The sequence below is a fragment of the Primulina eburnea genome, chromosome 3 (assembly GCF_022965805.1).
Source record: "Primulina eburnea isolate SZY01 chromosome 3, ASM2296580v1, whole genome shotgun sequence".
Taxonomy (NCBI): Eukaryota; Viridiplantae; Streptophyta; class Magnoliopsida; order Lamiales; family Gesneriaceae; genus Primulina; species Primulina eburnea.
The window spans coordinates 8,184,217-8,199,977 of record NC_133103.1 but is presented as its reverse complement, the minus strand read 5'-3'; the positions used below and the strand labels follow the sequence as shown (position 1 = coordinate 8,199,977).

The 15,761-nt window shown below is 35.6% G+C and overlaps 2 protein-coding genes, 1 long non-coding RNA gene and 1 pseudogene across 12 annotated transcripts; 3 read left to right on the top strand and 1 right to left on the bottom strand.

Annotated features, from left to right (window-relative positions):
- Positions 1 to 316: 316 nt before the first annotated feature.
- LOC140825978 (sugar carrier protein A-like) lies at positions 317 to 3,092 on the bottom strand. 2 transcript variants are annotated; one of them, XM_073188055.1, is made up of 4 exons: positions 2,805 to 3,092; positions 2,196 to 2,515; positions 1,233 to 1,859; positions 317 to 819 (listed from the first exon to the last, which is right to left on the bottom strand). In XM_073188055.1, exons 1-4 carry the CDS (start codon positions 2,947 to 2,949, stop codon positions 412 to 414), a joined length of 1,500 nt encoding a protein of 499 aa, XP_073044156.1. In that variant the 5' UTR covers positions 2,950 to 3,092; the 3' UTR covers positions 317 to 411. The 2 variants fall into 2 exon arrangements, with proteins under 2 accessions (XP_073044156.1, XP_073044158.1); XM_073188057.1 differs by lacking the exon at positions 2,805 to 3,092 and having other exon boundaries at positions 1,233 to 1,855; positions 2,196 to 2,375.
- Positions 3,093 to 3,263: 171 nt separating this feature from the next.
- Positions 3,264 to 6,182, top strand: LOC140825979 (uncharacterized). The gene is made up of 2 exons (XR_012116766.1): positions 3,264 to 3,512; positions 5,959 to 6,182. It is a non-coding gene; the product is annotated as an uncharacterized lncRNA (long non-coding RNA).
- On the top strand, positions 3,506 to 5,978 carry LOC140825977 (transmembrane 9 superfamily member 11-like; annotated as a pseudogene).
- A 4,633-nt stretch (positions 6,183 to 10,815) lies between the features above and the next one.
- Positions 10,816 to 15,686, top strand: LOC140825976 (uncharacterized). 9 transcript variants are annotated; one of them, XM_073188051.1, is made up of 8 exons: positions 11,069 to 11,168; positions 12,899 to 12,947; positions 13,037 to 13,482; positions 13,927 to 14,029; positions 14,395 to 14,503; positions 14,589 to 14,643; positions 14,741 to 15,119; positions 15,194 to 15,684. In XM_073188051.1, exons 4-7 carry the CDS (start codon positions 14,005 to 14,007, stop codon positions 14,927 to 14,929), a joined length of 378 nt encoding a protein of 125 aa, XP_073044152.1. In that variant the 5' UTR covers positions 11,069 to 11,168; positions 12,899 to 12,947; positions 13,037 to 13,482; positions 13,927 to 14,004; the 3' UTR covers positions 14,930 to 15,119; positions 15,194 to 15,684. The 9 variants fall into 9 exon arrangements, with proteins under 9 accessions (XP_073044155.1, XP_073044154.1, XP_073044147.1 ...); XM_073188050.1 differs by having other exon boundaries at positions 13,037 to 13,817; XM_073188054.1 differs by lacking the exons at positions 12,899 to 12,947; positions 13,037 to 13,482; positions 13,927 to 14,029 and adding an exon at positions 10,816 to 10,950 and having other exon boundaries at positions 11,053 to 11,168; positions 14,395 to 14,495; positions 15,194 to 15,683.
- The last annotated feature ends 75 nt before the right edge of the window (positions 15,687 to 15,761 follow it).

The following is a 15,761-nucleotide window of genomic DNA, read 5'->3' as shown; positions in this document are numbered from 1 at the left end:
ATTATTAGCGAATTTTTCATATTTATCATTTATTTGCGATCACATTTATTGGTTTGATAAACGAGAGGGACATGATGTAAAAAAATGACCAAAAAAAGACTTCCATTTTTTTTTGTCTAAAAAGCCGATAAAATATAATCTCCAACACCTTTCATATTTAACCAATAGTATGAATTTCATTTTTTTAAAGCCACCACGTCTCTTAAACAATTTTTTTTATATGTTTAAAACACGGATCACAGGAATACTAACTTGTGAATAACCTTAAGGGATTTTGCATAAAAAACACTTGATATATCATACTATACCATAAAATTTCAAATACTGAGGTGCTTCATTTCAATTTAAATAGTGTCATATTTCAACAAATGATTCAGTACGCTTACCTCTAAATGCATTAGTATTTGTCACCTATAACACAAGCCTTTTCCAAAACCAATGTTTTTTCCACAAGAAAATCATCTCTTCTATGGGAACACCCTTAGTCTCAGGCAAGAAAAAGTACACAAAGATGGTCATTATTGTAATCCAGCTTGCGAAGAAGAGGAATATCCCGAACTTGAATGTACACAACAGGGAAAGGAAAGACTGGCCAATTATGAATGTGAAGAAAAGGTTTACTGCTACCGTTATGCTTTGTCCTGCTGATCGTATCTCTAATGGGAATATTTCGCTCGGCACAGTCCAGCCAAGGGGGCCCCATGACCATCCGAATGCTGTCACAAACAGGCAGATTACTACCACCACTAGTATTGAGTAGCTCTTGGAAAGTTCCTTGTCGCTGCCGAATTTGAGTCCAAGTATTATAGCAACTATCACCTGATTTTGCAATATAAGGCATGATCAGGTATCGTCAAGTAAAAACTCAGAACACCAAGGCTATCTACGAGTGTATCGAATTGTGTGTGATTAATATTGTTTAGCTTTAGACATAGCAGGAGCAGCTGGTAGTCGTCCTCCCGATTGACAATATTAAAATTTCACATATAAATATTAGAAAATACAACCCAAACCCTCCAATAAATCTATAGGCCAACATTTAGTTTCCACTCCAAATTGAATATTTTTAATCCGACCCTTGCAAGTATGGTGAATCAAGACTAACTGATATTCAATGTCATCTTAACTATGGAAATGTCTCTGAAGAGACTATGCAGTCCATTGAAAATCTTGTCTTTTGTAATTGATTTATAGATCGATGGAATTCAACAAAGTATCAGTTTTTCTCATACCTGACATACAACCATTTGTATTCCTCCGCTTATCAGCAAAGCTCTACGACCCCATTTATCAACCGTTGCAATAGAGATAAAAGTTGATGAAGCAAGAACAGCTCCCGTCAAAGCTGAAGAGTAAAGTGATGCATTCCCCCCAAATCCTATAGTCTGAAACAGGACTGGTGCATAGAAAAGAATGGAGTTTATGCCCGTGAGTATCTGGAAAGTTGGCATAAAAATCGCCATCACTAACTGTGGTCGGTTTCTCTTCTCGAGTATATTTCTAAATGGATGTTCGATGGAATTAGCAAGTTCACTCGCGTCAATTATGTCTTCCAGCTCGGCATGCACATCACTGGTGCCTCTGATCTTTTCAAGAACTTTTTTTCCTTTCTCTTGGAACCCTCTCTCGATAAGACTGTTTGGCGTTTCGGGCAGTAGGATTCCTCCAATAGTCATCAAGATAGCCGGTGCTGCAGCAAGCCCCAAGGAGAGCCTCCATCCCCAAGGACGAAGCTTTTCTGTTCCAAAATTTATCATATTTGCTGTGAAAATTCCTAGCGTTGTGGCCAACTGGAACATCATATTAAGGCCACCTCGCAAATGGGTTGGTGCCATCTCTGACAAATACAGCGGCACTGCCTTCAACAGCAAGGAGAATCAGTGAAGGGAGTTGAAGAAGTTGTACTATATCTTGTTCTGCCAATGAAGTAGCAAGAACCACCATTCTTATACTATAGTAGGTTCGGATGGGCAGTAACAGTTCCTTTAACACTAAAAAGGGAAACTAATTCGATGGCAACTTATATTTGAAAATGTATAGTTCGCATCTATGTTTTTGAATTGTTTGAATATTAGATATGAAACGCTTTACGAAAACTCTTTTCATGCCGTTTGATTAACAATATTTTGGTTCCTTGATTGCAAATGGGTAAAGTAGTGTACTGTGTATAACATGCCAAAACACATCAAGTTTACCTGGTTGCCAAATCCAATACCAAACCCGAGCATGAGTCGGCCTAAAATGAGCATGACGAGATTTACCGCTGAAGCATCAAGTGCAGCTCCTATCATGAAACTTATACCACCACATATTATACTTCCTCGACGGCCATATCTCCTCGTGATCGGAGATGCAACCAATGATGACACCAAACCAGCAAGATAAAGTGATGACGTAAATGCTGCAAGCTTTTGGTTATTGTACTTGCAGTAATTGTTCTCATGAGCATGCTTCTTGTTTCTGTACACTTCAGGGAAGAATTTCTCAAGAAATCCATCCATGGATGTGACTCCTCCTGATTAAAAACACAGAAAGAATCACTAATTCTGATTCTCCGTACATCTTCTTATAATTCATATTTATCATATATTTCGGCACTCGTGTTCATTTTATTCATTTCTCTTACTAAAATAAAAAAAAGGCCCACACATAGATTCCTCTGTATCTCTATCCTCGCCACTTAGTTTCTATCAAATTAAGAATCGCCCATTTAATATAAAACAAAACCCAGAAAATTTCAAATTATTGGGCATATATTTAGGGAAAAAATCTTTACAATAACACGCACCCAGCCGAAACAATACCTGAAATCCCAATATCATAGCCGAAGAGTGATCCGCCAACGGCGGCAACAACACAAGCAATGATCACATAACCAGTGACCCTTCCTTTATATTCCTCGGCCCTCTCCTTCGGTATCCCGGCCGCCCCAATCGTCCCGCCCGGCATTGCTGCAGCTGACCTTCGAATCGAATCCTTAGATGCTCTTCGCCTAAAAGAAGCACGTATTTCTATTTATTTATCCAATCTTTAACCGATCCACATACCACAGCTAATAGTCAACATGAAGAATAATTAAAAGACCGAGAAAATTTGTCTTTTCTCATCATTTGACTTGTAAAAAATATTTGTCCTATTTATAAATAATTTTGATTCGGTGATCGTAAGAAATATGAACTTATATCTATGTATAGTTTCTTAAGAATATCGATTTGATGAAAATAAGAATTATATGTTTTTATCATGATTTAATATTCGTAGATGTTCTGGAAGAATATTAATATAATAAGAATTATATATATAATATTAAAGTTATCGTTTGAATATTGGGGGAAAAAAAAGGAGATTGGTTAAATGAGTCTCTTTAATTTCGGAAGTCTCGTTCGAGGATTTATCATGAATGGAATGTTACATCTTAGATTCTTCCTCTCAGTTTCAACCCTCAGTTTCTCTGAAGCTGCTAGTTTTCCAGTTTCGCTGTGCTTTTTACTCGCAATTCACTCGAGGATTTGGTAAGATCTCTTGAATTTTAACGCTTACTTTCATCTTCACTGTCGTTGAGAATCATTTCAATCGCGCTTTATTTACTTTTCTTGCTTTTACCGTGCATTATTTTCGTACCGTTTCAAAGGGACTTGTATAAATCAACTAGTTGAAATCTTCTGATTTACATTCCAGATCTCGATAATACAGTTATCCTGCGCAAAAACTGGTTTTCTTTGCATTTTTCGCGATTTCCCCATCTGGGCTATCCAGATCTGCCAGTAAGTGGAAAATGATGAAATCTATTTCCAAATTCAATACCTGGGTCTTGCTTATTTTCATGGCGTTTTTTCACCTAGGACACGGGTTTTACCTCCCTGGTAGTTACCCTCACAAATATGCAGTGGGTGATGTCTTGAATATGAAGGTCGATTCTTTGACTTCAATAGAGACTTAAATACCCTTTAGCTATTATAGTTTACCGTTTTGTGAGCCAAAAGAGGGTATTAAGGATAGTGCAGAAAATCTTGGTGAGCTGCTGGGAGATAGGATTGAGAATTCTCCGTATAGATTTAAGATGTACACGAATCAGACTGAGATTTTTCTGTGCCAAACTAAGCCTTTGTCATCAGAGGAATCAAAACTTCTGAAAAAGAGGATTGATGAGATGTATCAGGTCAATGTGATTCTTGATAACTTGCCTGCTATTCGGTATGTACAGAAGGATGGAATTACATTGAGGTGGACTGGTTACCTTGTTGGTGCTAAGTCGCAGGATGGCTACTTTTTGTTTAATCACTTGAAATTTACAGTCCTTGTAAATAGATACGAGGAGCCCAATGTGGCTCATGTTATGGGTACTGGGGATGCGGCTGAGTTGATACCGACAAATGGAAACTTGGGTTCCGAAGCACCTGGGTACATGGTTGTTGGTTTTGAGGTGGAGCCTTGCAGTTTCAAGCACAATGCTGACTCCCTGAAGAAGTTGGACGCGTATGACAAGTACCCGGCATCAATTAAATGTGATGGGAACACACCTGCCATGGCTATGCTATGGCTATTACAGAGAATGAGCTACTGGTTTTTACATATGAGGTGTCATTTGTAGAGAGGGACATCAAGTGGCCATCAAGATGGGATGTGTATTTGAAAATGGAGGGAGCGAAAGTTCATTGGTTCTCGATTCTGAACTCGCTCATGGTAGTCACTTTCCTGGCTGGAATTGTTCTTGTAATATTTTTGGGGACTGTTAGGCGAGATCTTACTCGGTATGAGGAACTCGACAAGGAAGCTCAAGCCCAGATGAACGAGGAGTTGTCTGGATGGAAACTCATCGTGGGTGATGTTTTTCGTGTGCCTACTAATCCATCCCTTTTGTGCGTGATGGTTGGAGACGGAGTTCAGATTATTGGAATGGCTGTTGTGACGATCTTGTTTGCTGCCCTTGGATTTATGTCCCCAGCATCCCGTGGCACACTGATAACTGGTATGCTGTTTTTCTACATGATTCTTGGAATTGCGGCTGGATATGTCGCTGTTCGGATGTGGACAACCATCTTCAATGGAAATAAAAAGGGATGGATTTCAGTCTCATGGAACATTGCTTGTTTCTTCCCCGGTATATCCTTTCTCATTCTTACAACTTTGAATTTCCTATTGTGGGGTAGTCACAGCACTGGAGCAATTCCATTTTCATTATTTGTCATACTTATTTTGCTGTGGTTCTGTATCTCGGTTCCGCTTACCCTCGTGGGTGGTTACTATGGTGCAAAGGCACCTCATTTTGAATATCCTGTTCGAACTAACCAAATTCCCCGCGAAATCCCTCCTCAGAAGTACCCATCTTGGCTTTTGGTTCTTGGGGCTGGTACCCTTCCTTTTGGAACACTTTTCATCGAGCTTTTCTTCATCATGTCAAGCATCTGGATGGGTCGCGTGTACTATGTTTTTGGATTTCTCCTCATAGTTCTTATGCTTTTGGTGGTAGTCTGTGCTGAGGTATCCCTTGTTCTTACTTACATGCATCTTTGTGTGGAAGGGTGGTGGAAATCTTTCTTTGCTTCCGGTTCTGTCGCCATATACATTTTCTTGTTCTCTATCCACTACCTGATATTTGATCTTAAGAGTTTGAACGGTCCCGTCTCAGCTACCCTTTACCTGGGTCATTCACTCTTCATGGTCCTAGCCATTATGCTCGCAACTGGCACGATTGGCCTTCTTTCATCATTCTGGTTCGTGCATTACCTGTTTTCTTCAGTGAAGCTGGACTAAACTCATCTTCGACCGTATACAGTTGTTCGAATCTGATGCACAGATGCTTTACAAAATTTTGTTCCTGTTTCCTTTTTTTGCTGTATTTGCTATCTAGTTTACTGGAATTTGCATTGGTGGCTAGATTTTTATTTCATATATGAGGCAAAATTTGACCTCTTTGTCCGATGTTTGTTTTATTGATTTGTACGATGCGGCTTTCAGTATAAGTCGTTCGTTCCCCATTCCTTGGATCTTGAGTTGAGATTTCAGCTTCACTTGCAATCCCTTTTTTCGAGTTTTCGAATCGAGAACTTATGATACAAGCTCGAATGTACACGTCGAGGGACTCGAGTTTGCACTATATCTCCTTATTTCTTATGCCACTTAAATTGTTATCCTGGAAACTTGAGTTTGAATCATATTTATGTATTTATTTGTTTTTTTTCAATATTATTTTATTTAATTTAATTATTTTCATGCATTGAATTCTTTCATGTACCATTGTTTCCAATAATTGCTTTTTAGAGAGACTTAAATCATGGTGATGCTTCGTTTTCCATAAATTTGGTGACCGGAAGCTTTTCAATCTTAGGTTTGAAAAACTTGAAACTTGTGAGATGGGTTTTTAAAGCTCACAATTTATCGAACTTAATTGAGTATTTAACTTAAATTGATTGATATTTGGTTGGACTTGAATATGGGCATATCATTTTCTGTCGAGTTGCCGAAATAACATTACTCTTAATCTTAACTAAGTGGTATTTATATTATTACTTAGTATATCAAATATATTCATTATGATAATTAGATAAATATTATATTAGATAACCAGTCATATAATAGACGATGAACCTATTTTTTGAGATCAGTGTGATTTTTATAAAGAAAAACGTACTCTATAAATTACAAAAATATTTCATCTTCGTTTAATTAAAAAAAAAAAACCATTTCAGTAAATGATTAATTTAGTTATTTAAATATATCACAATTCAATAAAATATTTGTTTACATTTTTAAAATATTAAATAAATAAATTACATGATATTACGTCTAGCTTAAAAAATTATCAGAAAAAATATTCTTAAATTCAATAAAAAAAAAATAGAAATAGAACACAAATATCATTTATCGTGAATTTTTTTACCGCCAATTGACTTTTGGATGTAAGTGACGCTCCAAAATATCTGTAATTAATAGTTTACTAAAAAATAGTTTTTTACAAATATAGGTGAGAGGACTTGGCCCCACAAAGGCACCGTCCCAAAGACCACCTCCATACGTGCCGGTTCATGCAACAAAGCTGCCCACATATGCCGCAAATGTCTCTCACGCAACACGTTAGCAAACACCCCACGTTTTTTTCTTCAATTAACCTACGCCCATCGATTCCAACCATCAAATGCAAAGAGAACACCCAACAAATTCATTTTCCAAATAGACTAGGCAGGCGGTGAAGCAAGCAGTATCACATGGCGACGGGGGCAGCCGGAGACGGGCTTCTCCGGGGTATGTTCGAGGGCTGCATCTCCGGCGGAGACATGGGTGTCAAACGGCGGCCGTATCACAAAAATTGCGGTTGCGCTTTACACGAATCGCGCGGGAGCTGCAAGCATTCGTCCCGGTACAGCGTCGTTTCCTATCCCATCAGGCGGTCGTGGAGCGAGGGCTGTCTGTCGTTGATGGGGGCCGCTGGCCAATCCTCGCCGTGTTCCTCCCCCAACCCAGCCGTGGGCGGGATCAAGAGAGTGCAGACGCAATTGGTGTTGTGCAAAGAGGAAAACGAAGAGGTGGAGGAGGCGAGTGTTTGAATTTTGTTGATACTAGCAAGCTTTGAATTTTTGTTTTTTGTTTTTCATTTACGAGGATGTAGTTTTTCAGAATAATAATTCGTGCCTGGTTTTTGGATACAAACGCAATCATGTTTGCATTAATTAATTCACATCAACCCCAAAAAAAAATCATGTTATTGTAGATTAAAAATCTATTTTTTGTAGCAGTTGCCCGAAATTGGATGTACGTAATTGTTTGATTATGGAAAACAAATTAGATACATGAAAAGAGAAGAGTAAGATTATTTTTTCTAAGCCAAAAAAAAAAACATTTTTTAAAAAAATATATATTTTCAATTTCTTAAATAAATTATGTTGTCATATATATAAATTATAATATAATCATTAGATTGTCGTGTTTTGTCCTAGGTCGAAGCCCGCACAAACGTAACTGCATCATAGATTCTTATTGCAATTATTTCGTTTTCATTGTAGCCTTATGAAACAGACACATTAATGATAGATTTCCATGAATTTGGTAGATTTTTATTGACTTTTGTAGAATCTCACATGTTTGTAAACAGAATTTCATGAATTTTTATAGACTTTTTGTAAGATTTTGATAGATATTTGTAGACTTTTGTAGACTTTTTGTAAAAAATATTACAATTACATTTAACAAAATCAAAATTTCAATATATATTATTTCTTCCAACTAATAATTATTTAACATAAATAACATATTCATTTGAAATAAATTTATTTATTTAAAAGGTAAATATATTTAATATATGAAAAAAATCACAATTCAATTTAATAAAATTAAAATTTCAATCACCGTGTCTATACAAAAAGCCTAAATGAAAGAATTTACCAAAAAAAATTAGTAGGCTCGTGAATTGGTCTATTTACAGTAAAAATAGCTTTCTTTTTTTTTTTTTTCTTTTTTTTTCCCCAAGGTAATTTTACTTATTTTTATTTATTTGGCCTTTTGGTGATCCTAACCTATAAGATGAAAATATGAAATCTTTACACTGACGAAAGTTATTCTTTTCCTTATGAAATTGTTGAAATATTATTAAAATTATTAAATTAATTTTAATGTATCTAGCAATATAATTGATACGATATGATTTGGTTTGAATTTGTATCTAAAACTAACAAAACATTAGTTGAACACCCCTATATGAGATGTATGTAAGTATTTTATGAAAAGAACTATAACATATGAATTGCTGTAACAGATAGTATACCAACGACCAGAAAGCTTCTCAAGTGTTCTTTCAAATGACGCCATCTTTTTTTCTCTCAAATTCGTGGAAAATCCATCAACTCACCATGATTTGAATATATATAAATCATAATATATTTTTTTTTATCAAATCAATAACGATTCAAGAAAAGATTCATACCTTTAAATTTGGAGAAACCCTCGATTTGTCTTTAGAGAGGAGAAAACACCGTCTTTTGAGTGAGAAAGAGAGATATATGGGTGAGAATGAGAAAATGCTGTCTTTTTATTCTATTAAAAGTCTACCAAAATCTCTAGGGTGAGTAGAAGACAATTTTTGAGTTTTTATAGTTGTACCTAGAGTTTTAAGGTTTGTACATAGATAATTATATTAGAATCATTGTAAATCTATGGAAATATTGGATACCTATAGATTTTTATAGATTTTTAAAAAGTCAAGTTTAAATACCACTATACTTTTCATGACTCTAGAAAAATCTAATTTGGATACCACAAAACTTTTATAGAGTTTATAAAAATCTATGTTCAATACCTCTAGACTTTTAAACTCTACAAAATTCAATAAAAGTAATTAAATTTCCAAGGTGGAATACACCCCCTTTACAGATTGTGCAGGAAGAAGAAGAGCGGCCGCCGATATGGGGTGGGTGCAAAAATTTGTTGATAAAAGTCTACCAAAATCTCGAGGTTGAGTAGAAGAGAATTTTTTATTTCTAATTGTTGTACCTAGTGTTTTAAATTTTGTACATAAAGAAATCTATAAGAATCATGGAAAATCTATGGAAATTTTGGATACTTATAGATTTTCATAGAGTCTTCAAAAATCAAATTTGAATATCACTTTACTTTTAACAACTCTACAAATCCTAATTTGGATACCTCAAAACTTTTATAGAGTCTACAAATATCCATGTTGAATACCTCTAGATTTCTAAAATCCATGAAAGTCATCAAAAGTAATTAAATTTCCTAGATTGAATATACCCCCATAAGTAAAAAAATGTTCATACGAATCGAGCCTGCAAAAGCGAGACACCAACTCTGATTAGGGTAGTGTCGATGCTACCTGTAGGGGCACTGTTTCAAAAGATCTGGACCGTTGATTTTAAAGAATTTGATGGACCCCACATATGAATTGGTGGATCCCGCATATGTGTGATTAAAACTGGACCTTTGATCTCCTCATGGGCCATGGGGGCAGTGCCCCATGAGGCAGGGTGAAATATTCCTCTGATTAGGGTATGCAGGGATGCTTCCATCCTATATGTAGGGGCACTATCTCCATGATAGAATCAAAGATTCAAATTTAGTCACACATACATGAGATCCGCCAATTTTTTTAAAATCATATATGTGTGTGAACCTTGTCCATCCAAACTATTTGGAAGTACTACTCCCATATATAGCATCGAAGCAACCGAGAGATCTTAGAGAGAGAAAAGCTCTTTTTAAAGCAGTTAGTTTTCCTAAACCACATAAAAAAAAAACATTTTTTAAATAAATTATATTATGATATATAATCATTAGATTGTCCAACATAGTTTCATGTCCTACGTCCAAGCCCTCACAAACATGACTACGCAAAATAAACTCTTGTAACAACTACTTTATTATCATCATAAGTTTATGAAAAGGGTCCATCCAAGTTACTACATAAATCCATTACAATTGAGTCGTTCCGAATATATTTTTATAACCCATATAATAACAGGGATATCACATATTACAAATAGTGTCCGATAACATGTTATACGAAGTGACCATATATGATGCATATCCTATCTAAACATATCACGAGTGTCGAATAATTGATCATCCTAAGTTATTCCACCACACTTTCGAGGAACCTTCTCTTCCCCCGCCCACACACACCCCACCCGACCCTACCCTACCCCTATATCAGTGTACATCATATATAGCACCACTCTTCCCCCTATAATAATTTCAATGGATCGAAAGAAATAATATTCAACACTATCAAAAGCCTTTATTTCCCCTAACTTCAATTCCCAGAAACAAAATATTAATTTTCTTAGCAAGAATCCATCCATCAATTAAATGGCAGGCATGCTACCTGGAGTCGAAGCTGCAAGAAGAAGAAAATGCCACCAGAGCTCCGAATCACTCCCGGCAACAGCTTCCTACGGTGGCTTCTCCATGAGGCGCTCTTCTCTTACTTCAGCCTCTTTCATGGTACTAATCATCGGATAATTCCAATCCAATCCAATCCAATCCAATCTATTATGCATATAATAGTTATGTTGTATTTTCTTCTGTTTTGGACTCAATCTGCAGCGGAATCCGGCGAAGCAGGCATTGTTTGATGAGAGCGAGCTTGGCGGGGAAGCGAGGGAGGCGAAGAAGAGATTGGATGCAAGGCTGCAGCATCGATGCAAGTCGCAAAGCAAAAGGTTGGTCGGTACAGACGATGATTTCAATATAATTCGTATTAAATTATTCCTTCTTGAAATTGCACTTGCTCAGTTGCTTGGCTGGAATTATTTAGGTTTTGTAGTCAGCATCATTATGTAATGATAAATAAATAAGAAAATATGAAATAATCATCAAAGATAATATTGGCTATAAAATTTGGAATATAAAGATTGATCGGCATCCGATAAATTGATTTTTTGAATGGTAATGTAAACGACCATTTGTCAACTCTATTCATCGATGCTTCGACAGAGGTAAGAAGGATATTGGTAGGAGCAATTTTACCTGTAATTTTATAATCGGCTGTCGATTAAAAATAAATAAATAAATTAAGTGCAGGCCGAAAATAATAAAATTTTAAAATTTATGATTGTGAAACCTCGTGTATCAGGACTAATGATGATTATTCGATCTACAATGTGTAACATTCCCATCAAATTAATGTTTTAGTTTAAGTTTTATAATGTCCCAAAGTTTTTTTTTTTTTTTTTAAAAGTTGAGAAACTTTGATTCCGTTACCTTTGTCATTTCTCCATTTTTATAATATATTTTTTTTTACCCAATATAAGTTTATGTAATTTATATTTTATTTACGCGTGGGCGATTTCAGATCATCGAGTGAACAAGCGAAGGAAGAGCCGAAGAAATTAAAATGGTTAAAAATAAAGTGGAAATCAAGTGAAGAGGAGGAATGTGCAGTTTGTTTGGAGCAAGTTAAGGGGGAGGAGGGAGAGAGCATAATGCATTTGCCTTGTGTTCATAAGTTTCACACCGAGTGTTTGGTCCCATGGTTGGAGACCAATGCCAATTGCCCTTGTTGTAGAATGGAAATTCATTAATAAATATAATATTTGAGATATCTTAAATTTTTAATATATATATATATATATATATATATATATATATATATATATATATATATATATATATATAGATGTCGAATTGATCTATAAGAAAATTATATAGAGAAGGAATTAATTAAAAAATTTGAAATACAATAATTATAAAGTCGTTTTAGATGGAAAAATAAGACGAAATAATATTTTAAAGAACCATGTGAAAGAAGTTATTTATTTATCTATTATATATAATAGCAAAACATTAACCCCAACCTTGAACACAGCAAGGAAATATCATAAATAAAAGGAAAAAAAAGATGGGCCATATCGGCTGACTATATTGCGAATATGAGCTTAATTTATAATACTGGAAAGAATCCTAACATCTCCACCAGCGGGTTACCGATTTCGGAGTCTAATGCACTTCAATGTTTGATGACCCTGAGAATGTACGAAATTCTTGGAAATTGGAACCAGAGAAAATGTGGTCACACGAAAACACTCATTGCGCGTTTGATAGGTGCCTTGAAGGTTGAAAGTGCAGTAATACTGGGGCTTCATGGTTAAGGTTGGGGTTTCATGGTTAAGGTGTTGCATTACATCTAGGGATTGCGGTTGGACTTCTGTGGAGGCGCAAGTACTTGGCCCCGCTAAGACTTGAGGCTGGACTCTGGTCTTGCTTTTTAATAACTATGATTTGGGTTTAGAAACTTGATACCCAATTATTGAGAAAGTGTCGTGTGTTTTTACAAGTACCTCTTGGTTTGTTCTCGTTAAGATTTTATCCATGGGTCAGCATCTTCCTGGAATTTGCTCAAAATTTTAAAATCCCACTTTGCATCTGTATCAGAAAGAATTTTGTTGTGTAGGTAACGAGGCTCGTTCATCTCGTTTCCAAGCGTTCAAGTTTCGTAATAGGTATGTGTGCCTGCAGCTATGACTTTTGTTTTACATTTTGACTGTTGATTGTATCTCATGGCATATGCCATTTGCGTATATATTCTCAGGCACTTACCATGATGAAAGGCATGAGATTGCGAATGTGCTGGAAGATGCAAGGTTGAGGATAACACAAGGGAGAAAGATCAGTAGTGTCAAGGATTTCATTTAGTTATTGTCTAGTTTTGTTTCACAGACTTGTAGTGGGGAGTCCTCTCCCATGCTCTCTTTTGGTGACCTGCACTCTTACAAATATTGACCTGCAGCTGGAACCAAGCAATGGAGTTGATGGATTGCTTTCATTTCTACATGAAGATGTCTAGTTTATGCATCAAGTCACCACTCTCTTTAAGTGTGCGTAGCAATGTTAGGATTTTTTTTATTTGGTTAATTAATGGAGGCAGAGATGATATGAGATGCTGCAGCTAATGCATGAAAGGAATCAAGCCAATACCTTAGAATTCAAAATATCAGTTTAGGAGCTATAGATCAAGAAATGTTGCAGTAGCCTACGGTATATTTCCTTTAGAAATCTAATTAATAGGATGGCATAGGCTTTGAGCTAATATCAGCTCATCATTTTGTTTCATCTATGAAACCTCCCCTTCCCCAAACCTCTCCTTCCCTTTACTTATCTTCTTTCTTCCCTTGAGCATCTATAGTTGAGGTCTATAGTTCAAGCTGTTACAACTATTTGTGTTGTTTTGTTATATGATTGTTCTTGTTAAGTTGGTCCATTATACATCACACAGCTGAAAAATGATCTTGAAGAGGGAAACATAGGCATAATCTGGGGCATTGTTAAATGTTACTTCACTGATAGTTCTTCCAAAAATATGAGTTTTTTTGGTTTGTGTATTTAATTATGTGTACCAAGTTACCAGCAATCAATTCATGAACCGAGCTTTTCCTTTATGATGTATGTTTCTAATACACAAAAATGCCTTTATATATGCAGTCTTATGATGATGAAAGTGGATCTGCTCCTTCGAGCATTAGAAGCCAATCATTTTCTTTATCTTCATACTACCAGTCCATGTATGAAGTATTGAACAAAATCGGTAAGCTTTTTGTCTTGGATAGATAAATTCTCTGTTGAAAGCATGGGTTTCAAATGATATTGTTGTTAGGTACAATTGAAATCAATCATGAGCAAAACAATACTGTATCATAAACCAACAACAAAACGAATTATAAATGTGTCAAATTATATTCTGACGCCTCCTATGCAGCTTTCGGTACACTTTTTAATATATATGTGTGGAAACAAATATACCATACACATAAAAATGTAGCAGATGCCATATGTAACGTTTATTTATGTGAATCTGCCGGTTGGGCTCTATTGTTTTTCTTTTAATTTATCCATACCTTCTTGACGTAGTTGCTCAAAACTTCCACTGAATTGATCTTTTTGTTGTTATAGGAAAAGATGAATATGGTCGTGTCTTTGAATGTAGACCCAAACTCGACGGGATGATGTACGCATTGAAAAAGATTCCATTCAATGAAGATAATGAAGATCAGGTCATCCAGCAAGTTCTTCTCTTTCTTTCCATGTGAAATTTTTAAGCATTGTTGGTTGACCTCGGATTTTGTTTTGAAATATAAAATGATCAGGGAGGTCAAGATAATGGCGCAATTGCATCATCCAAACATTGTTCTTTACCATCAGGTAATTTACAATTTTGTTAAATAACTCGCTATCCTGACCTATGACAATTATAAAATATTGATACCTAAAGCTTATTTTTTTATTATTCTTTTTGCAGTCTTGGATTGAGGAAGGTTATGATCTATCCAGTGCAGATGATGAGTCATATGGGACAGATACTTCTAATCCACCAACCAAGACACTCTATGTGGCAATGGAGTTTTGCCATGGGGGTAAAATAAAAATTTGTTTGCTTTCTTATTTAGCAAATAATATTTGTTTCGAATCAACCCTGATAAACTGCTAATTGATTTGAAGGACATTGGAAGGCATAATAAAAAACCTACTGGATCTGGGTACGATTTTGAAGTATTTTACGTAGATGGCCAAAGGTTTGGTACACATCCACGAAAAGGGCATAATCCACAGAGACTTGTCTAAGCAAAATGTAATGCTGGACTCAAATGGGAACATCAAAATAGGAGATTTCGGATTTGGTAAGTTTGATTTTATAATGTTATTTACTCTCTTTTAGTTTTTAAATCTAACTTTTTGCAATTATTTCTATCAGCCATGCTCCTTGATAGAGGAGCAGACGGCAGTTCAACGGTAAGTACATCTGGACCAGTAGGAAATGTATCCTACCGTGCTCCAGAAATGACAAGATCTCCTACGTTTATAAATGATAAGACATATATCTTCTCGCTCGGATTGATGATGTTTGAGGTGGTTCATCACATGCCGACTCAATCCGAAAGAGCACATAAATTTGATCAAATAAGAAATGGTTCGTTAGATTGGAGCACTATAAATCTGATGTCCTGTGATTTTATCATCGAGCTATTGGAAATCAATCCATGCAATCGTATTTCCGCGAAAGAAGTTTTGGATTTAGTTGGGGATTTGAGAGAATTTTAATTTTTCATTAATGTAAACATACTGTTGGATTCTTGTTATGTCCCGTATTCTTTATTTTTATTTTTTAACTGTTGGATTCTTGTTATGTCATGTATTCTTTTATTTTTATTTTTTAACCAAACAAATTGTAAGTATGTTTACATTAATGAAAAATTAAAAGTCTCTCAAATCCCCAACTAAATCCAAAACTTCTTTCGCGGAAATGCGATTGCATGGATTGA

What these genes read in the sequence shown, in the direction of transcription:
- LOC140825978 (XM_073188055.1), bottom strand. Translation starts at nt 2,949, where the DNA reads ATGCCGGGCGGGACGATTGGGGCGGCCGGGATACCGAAGGAGAGGGCC. An exon ending in CTATGATATTGGGATTTCAG is followed by an intron (nt 2,516 to 2,804) that starts GTATTGTTTCGG and finishes GTTTTTAATCAG; the next exon opens with GAGGAGTCACATCCATGGAT. An exon ending in TACAAATGGTTGTATGTCAG is followed by an intron (nt 820 to 1,232) that starts GTATGAGAAAAA and finishes TTGCAAAATCAG; the next exon opens with GTGATAGTTGCTATAATACT.
- LOC140825976 (XM_073188046.1), top strand. Translation starts at nt 10,816, where the DNA reads ATGGCAGGCATGCTACCTGGAGTCGAAGCTGCAAGAAGAAGAAAATGC. An exon ending in TTACTTCAGCCTCTTTCATG is followed by an intron (nt 10,951 to 11,052) that starts GTACTAATCATC and finishes CTCAATCTGCAG; the next exon opens with CGGAATCCGGCGAAGCAGGC. An exon ending in TGCAAGTCGCAAAGCAAAAG is followed by an intron (nt 11,169 to 11,800) that starts GTTGGTCGGTAC and finishes GGGCGATTTCAG; the next exon opens with ATCATCGAGTGAACAAGCGA.